The 12346-nt window shown below is 50.9% G+C and overlaps 1 protein-coding gene across 1 annotated transcript; it reads left to right on the forward strand.

Annotated features, from left to right (window-relative positions):
- The first annotated feature begins 1763 nt into the window (after positions 1–1763).
- LOC100059532 (pepsin II-4-like) lies at positions 1764–10869 on the forward strand. The gene is made up of 9 exons (XM_070229173.1): positions 1764–1819; positions 2297–2441; positions 4453–4570; positions 5449–5567; positions 6278–6477; positions 8054–8170; positions 9308–9452; positions 9545–9643; positions 10720–10869. Exons 1-9 carry the CDS (start codon positions 1764–1766, stop codon positions 10867–10869), a joined length of 1149 nt encoding a protein of 382 aa, XP_070085274.1.
- Positions 10870–12346: the final 1477 nt, after the last annotated feature.

The following is a 12346-nucleotide window of genomic DNA, read 5'->3' on the forward strand; positions in this document are numbered from 1 at the left end:
CTCACCCTATGCCCCCAACAAGACTTCCCTTCATTTCCAACTTGAAAGCTACACACAAAAGACTCTGTCCTTCTTTCTTTCTATAAAAAATTCTTATGAGTGGTTTAAGACATGTAGAACATATACATACACTGAAGAAAATAATGATGAGCACCCACGTACCCACGCCCAGCGTAAGGCACCAATGACCTTTGAAGACCCTGACGCCCACCCCCCAGCAGATGTCCCTCCTTACCACCGATGCAGTGGTGGCCTGGAGACAGGGGTCTCAATCTACTGCTTCTGGACTTAAGCAGAAGTTTTCAGGACCATCAGCTCATCCATAGAGGAGTTGAGATCAACCCAAAGCTGAGAGTGTAGATCAAGGAGAAATGCTCAAGGAGGAAGAAAAGAAAGTAAAGAAGCAGGCACCAAAAGATGTGAAGGTGGAAAATACAGGGCAAGATCCAGGTTTGGGGCAAAAGGATGCTTTATCAGGTGAGTTTGAAATACAAATGTGCTTCGTACTGACCACCACTGGTCCTGAACTTGATCCACACTGCCCACCCTTCCATGCTCACCCAGAGCGCTGGGGGAAATTTGAAACTTTTATAGAATCTGTGTCTCCTGATGTTGGAAAAACCAGGGACGGCCCACGGAATCTGATTTCAGAACAAGACCTGCAGATACGGCTGGCTGTCTCCTGGTGACCTCCTGCCCACCTATCCCCCTCCTCCACAATTCCTCAATCAGTTTTCACTCCACTTTGTTCACTGAATGCACTCCATAAAGTAGAGAATCCATTGGCTTGGTAAGCATCTTCTTTTAAGAAGACAACCTTTCTAAGTCATTCACCCACTCATCTGAATTTGCCCAGATTGCTTTGCTCCATTGCAGTTGATGCAGCCAAGTTTTAAACATGGAGCCCCTGGGAGATTCAGACCCAGCTGGGGTCTCAAAGGTGGAGGCTTCTAGATACCTGAGAGTGTGGGAGAGGGGCAGTAGGAAGAGAAGGGATGCAGAAAGTGAGGGGCACAGATTCCAAGGACAAAACCAGCCTCTTTCAAGTGTGCTTCCTCCAGGAAAGGAAGGCAGCATTCTTCTGCTTTCTTCGCTCCCTCCTCTTCCTCTGTACTGCATGCACCACTGTCCCAAGACTCGGCCCATTGTAATGAGCACAATGTTATGCAAGAGCATAATAAGGCCTATAGGCTAGTTACACACCCAACAACCCACAAAATGATATTTCTGTGGGAAAATGCTTTCTGAGTACCAAACCACTGACCCATATATGTCCTCTGGGTTAGCAGCTACAGGAACACGGCCCATGGCTAAGTGGGGAGCTGCTCTCCAAGAACCCCAGCATCTGTCCCACCAGGACAAATCGGGGTACACTGAGCTCCTTTGACACCCATTCTGTGTTAAGTGCACGTTAGACCAATTTTGTCAACTATTCTGCTTGTCAAGTTTTAACCCAGGCCGTGTTTGTGATTTGAGAAATAAGCCACAACTTCATGGCTTGTTCTCTATGCAGGTGCATCCTAATCGTGGGATGTGGTTACAATGGAAAGCTGCCCAAATGGAAACCTCTCAGAACATGGCACAGGGGTAGGGACAATCTTATCGGTAACCTTTATGTTTGGAGTTAGGATAATGGGTGACACTTGGAGGCTGATAAGGCAGGTTCCTGAGGACTTGTGCTGTATATAAGGAGCAGCTCCGGCCTCTGCTGTACGCCTTCCTCCGTCTTCCCTTCTCTGGAGACTTGGGACCCAGGAAGAACCATGAAGTGGCTGCTGCTGCTCAGCTTGGTGGCGCTCTCTGAGTGCCTTATCTACAAGTGAGTCTGGGGGACAAAAGGCGCGAAGAACAGCTTCCAAGGGGCTGCTTCCCTTCACTGCCTGTCATGCTGTCTTCCTTTCCTCCCCAACTTTTTCTTCTTACCTTCTTCTTTCATACAACTCCTCACTCTCTTCCACCATCTTGAGTCTCCTTTCCAGTCTCTCTCTGTCGTTTTGTGGAGGCTGCACTGCCAATTTGATGAACAGCCCTGGACCTCAATTCCAGCCTGCGTTCGGTACCCAGCTGCATCACTGGGCCAGGCAACTTCAGGCAACCACTGAACCTCTTTGAAATAGGGTAGAAAAAATGGGAGCGTTTTCCCTAATGACTTCCTTCCTTCTCCCTCTCTTGGACCAGCTTCCTTTACCTTCGGGGCCTTCCAGAGCACCCTGTGAGCAGACTCCTTTCCCAATTACACTTCCTCCTCCATGCCATGCCATTTGCTAATGCTCTGCCACAGGGTTCCGCTTGTCAGAAAGAAGTCCTTGAGGCAGAACCTGATCGAGCATGGCCTGCTGGAGGAATTCTTGAAGAAGCATACCCCCAACCCAGCCAGCAAGTTCTTCCCCAAGGAGGCCGCCACCCTGGTGGACTCAGAGCCCCTGGAGAACTACCTGGATGTGAGTGCATGGGCAGGCAGGGTGGTGGGGGCAGCACTAAGGACTTGGCCCAGAGGAGAGAGGGGTCCCAAGGATTCTTGGAGGATCCACCAGAGCTCTGAGCCCCCAGGAAGTAACCCAAGGGTCTGCTCTCTGGATCTCAGAGGCACAGGAAAGGCAGTAAAACTCACAGTCAGAGATGTTGCTCTCATTGATTCATTCAGGGTTTATATATGCAGAGCACCTCCTTATGTGCCAGGCACTGTGCTTCACCCAGGCAAAGCAGCTGGGAACAAAACCAGGCACAGCCCCTGCCCTCATGGGGCTCACAGTCTAGTAGGGAGAGACCATCACCACTGAGCCTCATCATCAATGAAAAGTACAGCCAGGCCAAGGGCTACGCAGTGAAGGTGACACTGTGAGAGGGATGTATGTGGTGGACAGGGACGACTCCCCAGGGCAAAGAAGGAGAAGTGGGGGTTGGAGAGGACAGGAAAGAGTCCCGGAGAGAAAGATGGCTTCTGCCAGACCCTGGGACAGCAGGGAGCAGAGTGCATTTGAGGAAAGGAGGCCAGCGTTCAGAGAGAGCAGAGAGGGAGGAAGGGAGGTGCAGAGTGAGGACTGTGGGGTTGGTGGGTGGAGCCAGATCAGAGTCTCTGATGAGGGTCTTTGTCCTCATTGTCACTGAATCGTCTTAACCAGGGGGGTTGACATGATCAGTGTGGAGTTTCAGGAAGACGACTCACTGTTCTATTTGGGACCCAACAGCAACGCCCTGCCTTTCAGTAGATATTGTGTGTCCCCTGTGTGAGGGCACAGAGCCCACGGTAGGAAGCAATGTTGCCTGTCGTTAAGAGCTTAGCCTGTGAAATCTGCCAGACCGGGTGCAAATCTGTTCTCTAATAGTTCCAAGCTACGTGACTTTGGGCAAGTCATTTCAATTCTCAGAGCAAGCCTCAGTTTCCTTGTCGGTCAAGCAGGACCACGAACGTCTACCATCAGAGGCCTGTTGCGAGTAATTAATGCAATAATGTTTTTTTGGAGGCTTAGCACAGGGCCTGGGTCTTGGTAACAGTTTGGTAAAGTCAGTCCGTTTATTCACTTAGCAAATATTTAGGAAGCATCTACTATGTGCCAGAGGGTCTGTGCACGAAGCTGAGAAAACAGTGATGAAGAAACAAAGTTCCTGGAGCTTTATTCTAGAGGAGAAGGCAAATAAGACACAAATAAATAAGTATGCAAGATAACGCCATGTAACGAAAAGTGATGAAAAGGAAACTTAATTAAATAGAGTAACAGGAAGAAGAATGGAGGAAGCACAAATTTAGATGAAGTGGTCAGGGAGGGCCTCTTGGTGGAGGTGATCTTTGACTAGAGCTCTGAATGTTTGAGAAGGAGCAGATCAAGAAAAGATGCAGAAGAAACATTTTCCTAGCACAGGAATAGCAAGTGCAAAGCCCCTGAGATGAGAACAAGCTTGTCATCATCAAAGAAGAGCCAGACCAGCGTGGCTAGAACTGCTGGCAAGGGAGACAGGGCTGCCACTAAGAATAAAAATCCTGACCACGCCCCTCCTCAAAACACCTTGTACACACCTCGATTTAGGAACAGGATATATCCAGGGGTTTCCATCTTTGGGTGACTTCTTTATCTCCTGATCGACAATTTACTGATTGAGCCTTTGAGCATTTACTCTGCTGGCTGCTATCAGGTTACCCACTGTCGTCTGAGATGGTGTGTTCTCCAGGGTGGCACGACTAAGACATTAAGAGGAGAGCTGAAGAGGGGACAGCAGATTATTAGGCGTTAATGGTGCTTAGAAGAAACAGACAGAGGGTAACAGGGACGCAATCAGGGAAGACATCAAGGAGGAGGGGAGGCCAGGTGGAGCCTTGAAGGATGGCTGCATTGGACAGGGAGAGAAAGGCAAGGAGAGCAGTGAGGGTGAGGAGCTGAGGAGAAGCCCCACAAGGCCCTGCTCCCTGGGGGGCTCCCAGGATGGGGAGTGACCTGTGCTGTCCCCACCCCACAGGAGGAGTACTTCGGCACCATCAGCATCGGAACTCCCCCTCAGGAGTTCACCGTCATCTTTGACACCGGCTCCTCCAACCTGTGGGTGCCCTCGACCTACTGCTCCAGTCTCGCCTGCTGTGAGTGCCTGGCCCTGCCCGGGACCCCAGCGCCCACTGACCTGGGAGGCCTGAACGCTCAGGGGCTTCAAATAGGTCCAATTTCAAGCCTGCTGGAGTCACTCAGGGATTCCCTCAACAGACATTTCCCAAGCACCTATGTGTCCACCAAGGGTTAGGAGCCCTGGGGACAGAGGGAGAATCACACATGGTCCCTGCCACCAAGGGGTTCAGTCCAATGGCAGAGAGCAGGTCTCCTGAACAACCACAGCCTAGGGGAGTAAGGGGGGCCCAAGGGGAGATGGGGTTAAAGGGCTAAGAGATAGCCATCTGGGACAAGAGCTTGACATGAGAAAGTGACTCATAAGAATGAGCTGAGTTGTGATCTCGCTTATTTAAAAAAATCATTGGTTTGCTAAGGAAGAGAGTTTGTCATTGGGAGTCATGGACGCGTTTCAAGTTCCTTCCTCTTCCAGCATGTTAACTTGACTTTTAATTCAGAGGAGGAGCCCCTGGAATCCTCCCCTTCATAATTTGAACTGTAACATTGTAGGGCTGTGACCGTGACAGTGTAGCTGTGTCATGGGCTGTTTACAGTGCTCTGTGAAGGGTCTCATCGCCATGGGCAGCCATGGGCCTGCTCTGCTCAGTGTTTGCCTGGGGTTCTTCGGAGGACGATGGGGTTGGCTGGGGACCTTCCATCAGGCAGATGGTCCCACCTGGTCCAACCAGGCAGGAATGGAACATGCAGATGCTTGGGCTCCAACATCTGGGGAAAGGTCACCTTTCTCTTCCAAAGCTCCACCCAGAACCATGGGAGCCCACCCTAGAAAGACATCTCCAGCCATGATTCTTGCTTGGGTTTTGGAGGTTGACGATGTCATTTCTTACCATCACAGATGACCACAAGCGCTTCAACCCTGAGAAGTCCTCCACCTACCAGGCCACCAGTGAGTCGATCTCCATCACCTACGGCACCGGCAGCATGACAGGCATCCTCGGATACGACACTGTCAGGGTGAGAACCTGCTGGCTCACCACCTCCTCCTGCCAGTCCTACGGCCAGTTTCTGGGGACTGTGGGAGCCAAAGTGTAACCCCCATAATGAGCTCATTCAGGCAATAGGGGTCTCAGTGATCGCCAAAGTAACTTGATTTGGGGGAGCAGGATGCGGAATTGGAAGAGATGTGACAGACATTTCTAGGTGGGACAGTAGCAGGTAAGGGGTGGGATGCCTGGAGCCAACAGCCAACCTCAGCCCCACCCAAGCTGAGTGCTATGCAGTTGGGGGAGAAGGTAGGAAAAGGCTCATTTCTCTTTTAGCACCTCCTCCTCTTTCTCTTCCCTCCACCTGCAGCCCCCATCAAGTCACAGAATCTCTACATTCGTCCCCCCTTCCAGGGTGTGGCAGGGGTCAAGGGCTCTGATTTACCTGGGTTCAGCTTTGCATCTGATCATCAGAAACAGGAACACACAGGGCCCGGCTGTTCTGCAGCAAATTCTCACACCAAGTTGCAGACTGTGGCCATCTGGAGATCAGCTGCAATGGTTAATCCAGCAGAATAACAAACATTCCCAGAGACCATCCCTCTCCCCTCCTTCCAGCCTGATGCCCAAGAAGCCAAGTCCTACATGAGATGAACCAGGGACACTCTGTGCCCAGGGCTGATGTCCCGCAGTGCTCAGTCAACACAAGCTGGTTGTGAACATCTTGGTTCCCCCACTCAGGTCGGAGGCATCGAGGACACCAACCAGATCTTCGGCCTGAGCGAGAAGGAGCCTGGCTTCTTCCTCTTCTTGGCTCCCTTTGACGGCATCCTGGGTCTCGGCTACCCCAGCATCTCCGCCTCTGGGGCCACACCCGTCTTTGACAACATATGGGACCAGGGTCTGGTTTCCCAAGACCTCTTCTCTGTCTACCTGAGCTCGTAAGTCGGGCAGGGAGGTCATGGTCACCTGGCCCAGCAGAGGGCTATACGGTGCTGGGTGGGGTAAAGAGGGTCTCAGCCAGCAAGGGATTTGAAGGGTCCGTGTCTAAGTCTTGAGAGGCGTGGCTTTGGAGAGAATGGTGTCACATCTCTCTGTGATGACCTGTCTTCGTCATCTCATTTACCAGCTGAGTCTTTGCCACCCTGACTTATACAAATCAAATGTCATTAGCCATTTGCTTTCTAACCCTAGTCCCTTCATCGTTGGCCCCAAAAGACCACCATTTAAAATGAATCCACTATAGATAAGGATTCCTAAGCAAAATTCCATAGCAATGAAAAGAATATTTGATGGTGACTTATATCTTAAACAATGGAACATCCAAACGACGAAAGATAGTTTAGGTCATTTGCTAACAAAATCTAGGTTCCAGTTGCGGCTATGAGTTAATCCTAAGAACAAATAAAGAATAAACCAGTGTTGGTTTTGGTTGAGTCGAGGTTACACAGGAGTTTCTGAGGGTGTCGTCAGTTTCCCGAGACTCTCAGCTCTGCCCACCAACCCCTCAGTCCTCCTTCTCTTTTGAAGCCATTGTCATTGTTGATCCGTTTCTTTAGTTGTTCATTCTTCTACTGTAAACTCATTGAGTCGCGTTGTACTTACTGTCAGGAAAACAGGAAAGTTGATGTGGGGTGAAGTGAGTGGGGACTATTGTATCTGCAGCCACTTCTTTGGTGATTAATTTATCATCATACACATTTGCTTCCCAATCTAACCTGAAACTGCAGAGATTCAGAAAAATGAATATTCTGGTAACAATGAGAAAATTTACAACAGGAGTAAATTACAAATAGAGGGCCCATTTCTCCTCTTGGTCACTTAATATTCAAGTCGGCTCCTAAACATCTCTGCCTTTATGGGACTTAGAGATTCCATGGGGCCATCTTACCTTCTCAACTAGATCAGGGTTTCTCAGTCTCAGCGCTATGGACATTTTGAACACACAATGCCTTGCTGTTGGGGGCTGTCCTGTGTATTGTAGGATGTTGAGCAGGCTGCATGGCCTCTATGTACTAGACACCAGTGGCACTTCCTACCCCAACCCAATCATGACAATGAAAAATGTCCCCAGACCTTGGCAAATGTCCCCTGGGGGCAAAGGTGCCCCTGGCTGAGAACCAGGGAACTCTACTGTCAAGTCCTCAAGAGCAAACACTGTCCCACATTCACTTCTCTTGCGGTCCCCACAGCAACAAGAGTGAGGATGTGGTGGAACCACAACTCTGGAACTAGAAAGACCTGGGTTCTAATCTTGGTTCTGGCACTCCCGGGCTGTGTGACCTTGGGCACATCGCCTCACTTCTATGAGCCTGAGATTCCTCACTGTCTAGCAGAAATAATAATAATAGTGACCACTGTTTGGGTGTTGATGTGAGGATTAAGAAACCCTGTCCGTCACACTCAGCACAGCTCCTGGCACTGGCAAGAGCCCAGTCAAGGGGAGCTCTTAGGATGCACATAGCAGATGTTCAGCTGAATGAGTGAATTCCTGTCTTTTCCCCCCACTTTCAACAGCGATGACGAGAGTGGCAGTGTGGTGATGTTCGGTGGCATAGATTCTTCCTACTACACTGGAAGCCTGCACTGGGTCCCTGTTACCACTGAGGGTTACTGGCAGATCGCCGTGGACAGGTGAGATCTCCATGGATGGGCACTGTCCTGGCGTGGGCCCCAGATCTCATTTCTTTATAGACTCTGAGTTGACTAAGCTTCCCAGAATCCCCCTGGAACAACCAGAGAGGGAAATGTACCCCAGGAGGAGAAGGTGGAAGTTGGCTAACCAAGAGAGACCCCAAGAAAGGCCCCTCCCTGGATGAGGAGAGCTGTCTGGGACCCCAGATGCTCTGCAAGAATGAGGCAGCCACTTTCCCTGTTCTCACAGAGACACGACACCAGCATCCCTGCAAAGAGCTGAGACCCACCAGTCCACACGTCTTGGCATTTAGGGGAACTAACAACAGGCACACACTCCTCCCACGCCAGAAAAAATGTCACTTTCAGTCTCTGGACAGGGCAAAATGGCTGAGAAGTTGTTTCAGCCCATTCTTTCCACACTTCCACTTATGGGCCCGCTCTTCCTCCATGCAGCCTCATTCCTCTGCTGTTCCTCCCCTGACTGACCTGCTAGGGTGACTCCAGGTTTGCCCCGGAGTGAGCAGTTTCCTGGCATTCAAGACTTTCAGTTCTAAAACCGGGACAGTCCTGGGCAAACCGGGATACTCTGTCCGCTCACATCTGCCCCAGCCGTGCTAAAACTTCATCGGTTCCTCCCACTCCCGCCCCTGCTCCTCTCATGTCCATCCCTCCTTGCCTGCCTTCCCCTCTGCCTGGGACGTCCTCCTCCAGCTCTTCATCTCCTTGGCCACCTCGGGCTGTCTGTTTCCCTGGGAAACCCACCCTGGTTGCTCCCCACCACCACCACCCTCACCCTGGATTGTTTCTGTTCCCCTGGCCTGTGCCCTATTCATGAGGCTCTTCCTCAGTCATAACTTATCTTTCCAGCTAGAGTGTAAACCGCCTGCAGTCAGAAACTGTGAGGCTGCCTCGTTTGGCATTTCATCTCCCAGGCCTAGCACAGAGTAGACACTCAATAAAGATTTGTTGAGTAAATGAATGCATGAATGAATGAGTGCATGAAGGAGAGAAGCTGAAATTTTGTGGATTGGCCAACGGATGGAGAGGAGGGACCCTCTGAGGTCACTTGGTTCCTTCTTGGGGAGATGTACCCCCTGGAGGCTCAGGGGACCCTTACACGCATCTCACTTCCAGCATCACCATAAATGGAGAGTCCATCGCTTGCAGCGGGGGCTGCCAGGCCATTGTTGACACTGGCACCTCTCTGCTGGCTGGCCCAACCTCTGGCATCAACAATATCCAGAGCTACATTGGAGCCAGAAAGGACTTGCTCGGTGAGGTAAGTCCAGCCTTGACTGCCCCGTCCTAGACAGAGGTGGTGGGTCCGCCATGCAGAAAGAAGGCAACCCTTCCAACCCTCACTCTTTCCAGGGGGTGATCAGCTGCTCAGCCATCGACAGCCTGCCCGACATAGTCTTCACCATGAATGGCGTCGAGTTCCCTCTGCCTCCTAGTGCCTACATCCTAAAGGTAAGTGGGCTCTTGGCCTCCCACCTACACGTGTCCCATAGAATGTGGCCAACACTCCTCCTTTCACTAAGAAAAGAGCACTTCCAAAAGCTGAAGCTGGCATCTGCTCTAGACAGCCACAAGAGAAAAACAATGCATTCAAAATAAATGCGTGAATGAGAATTTGGAAGCAGCATCCAAATGGGAGAAGGGAAGCAAACACTGATGGCATGGGAAGAGGATTTCAAGTTGGACCCCTGAGTCCACACTCTGGGTCTCAGTTACCAGCTCATTGATTCTGTGCCATTTGCAACCTCTCTCAGCTGCAGTTTCCTCGTCTGATCTATGGCTTTCCCCACACTCAGTGTGGTTAGGGTAGTCAGGTGATATCGACCACATCAATGCTACAAAGGGTTGGGCCAATGGCGATCCTAACTTCCATAGGGTCAAGGCTTATGATCCACCCCTGCCCCCACTGTCTCTACCAAGTGACAAGTCTTCACAAACAAGTCAAATGAGCCACAGACCAACTCCTTCCTTCTATGATAACTTCAAGTGGAAAACTCATTTTGCCCAGTGGGTCAATGTTACTCAGCAAGAAGGATGATGCCCAGCCACTCCCCCACAGATGCTGATAAATTAGTAGGGGGTCAGGCCTGACCAATGCGGGTGGGTGCAAATTCCCCAGGAGATTCTAATGTGCAGCCAAGGTTGTGGGCCAGTGACCTAGAGAATGAAAAGAACTGACAGCTCGCCACCAGAAAGGATCAGAATAATCAGAAAGGGCTGTGTCACTGGGGTTTCCAAAATCCTCCCAGAGGCTGAGTTCCCCTAAACCCCTTAGCTCTGATGCTGTCGCCAGGGTTTGAGAATCTGCCAGAAACACTGGACCATGTCTAGGGATCCCTGGAACCAAGTGCAGTGAACAGGTCATACAGGCAGATCCCAGGCTAAGAAGAGCCGAGGCCCCACACACAAGCCAGGAAGCTCCTCCTTGACGTGCCTTGCAGCAGACTAGAGTTATTGACGCTGATCTCCCAGCGCCTGTCACCTCTGAGTCTATGTCCCATCTCCTGTTTTATCCTCCTTTTCTCCAGGAGGATGACAGCTGCATCAGTGGCTTCGAGGGCGTGGACCTGGACACCAGCAGCGGAGAGCTCTGGATCCTGGGTGACGTCTTCATCCGCCAGTACTTTACCGTCTTCGACAGAGCCAACAACCAGGTCGGCCTGGCTCCCGTGGCCTAAGACTGAGTCTTTCCTGCCGCTTCGCAGGAAGATCTGGCCTCAGTTCTCCCCCTTGTAGATGTGCGTAATTCTCCTGATTGTTCTTCCTGTGGGATCGTGGAGGTGGGATCTTGGCCCTGTTCCCTCTCAGACCAATAATGTAGAATAAAAGCATAGCCTTCTGAAACACGTTTGTGGACTTGCTTCTCTGTCGATATTTCTCCTTCACATTACCAGGCTCAGAACACCAGGGCGGGGGTTGGGGGTGGGCAGAAACGACCGCTAGGACAGCACCACATAGCTCATAAGAGAGCCAGGAAGACGAATGGGCCTCAGCAGGTCTGGCTGTGAGCATCAGGGAAGATGTGGGGACCAGAAATGCCAGGCCCGTTGCCTCCTCATAGAATAGAGCCCCTGAGTTTCTAGTCGAGGGAGGCAACTTCTCATTTCTCCCAAAGCCAATAAGAGATCATGAGAAAAGAAAAGGGTTCAGGGAACATGGCCACTGATGGTGACATTCCTAAGTAAGCCAGACAGGCGGAATTTTCTGGAAGACATGGGCCAGTAGAGGTGACAGAAGCTGACACCCCAAAATCTACCCAGCTACTCTCTGTCACTACCTGGCTGATCCAGACTAACACCTGAGACCCCTCAACAATCTGGATTAAGACACTGAACTGACCCGTCTCCCCATCAGTAATTAAACAGTATGGTTTTCCAGTTCCTGAGCGTTGTGAGATGTGAGGAAGGAACTGAGTGTGCCCATTAGCAAACAGGAACGATTTAGAGCAGAGTTTCTCAGAGTGAGTTTGGTAGAAAACTTCAACGGAAAATAGAGTTTCAAAATAAGCCTGGAATACGCCACATTCTTCAAGGCTCACAAGGCTCCTTTCCAAGCAAATCTCTGAGAAGTCCTGCCGCAAATTGATCTGGTTCACCGTAACTCAGCTTGGCTGGATCCCAGTCCGTCACTTGCTAGTAAACCCATCACAGTCCTGCGCTCCTCGACACCCTCTGTGGGACAGTTCCTATAGCTCCTGCCTCTGCCGACAGCTGGATCCCAGACTGGCCTCTGGAGACACTGGCCTGAGGGCTGCAGCTGGGCCCCCCTGCTGAGAGGGAGTGACTTTGGGTTGCCCAGGACAAGATGGCTTTGGAAACCCTGTGACATCATCCCCCAATTTGTCATTTATCACTCACACAAAGTAAGATGTCAGGGCCTAGAAGGCTTGTGTGAACTCTACCATCCCATGTGCCAGGTCCCCCAGTGTCACTCGTGTCCCCTCTGGCCCATTTTCCCCAGCTGAACAATCTTTTTTTTGAAACATAAATTTGATTGCATCCTTCCCTTGCTTAAAATCTTTAATTAATGCCTTCCCATAGCACTTGGAATAAGACAATGAACCTTTGGTGTGGCTTCTCCATCCTGCATGCTCTGCTCCCTACCTGCCTTCCCTGCCTCACCTTGATCCCTCTTATCCTGAGCTCCCACCACACT

The sequence above is a fragment of the Equus caballus genome, chromosome 12 (assembly GCF_041296265.1).
Source record: "Equus caballus isolate H_3958 breed thoroughbred chromosome 12, TB-T2T, whole genome shotgun sequence".
Lineage (NCBI taxonomy): Eukaryota > Metazoa > Chordata > Mammalia > Perissodactyla > Equidae > Equus > Equus caballus.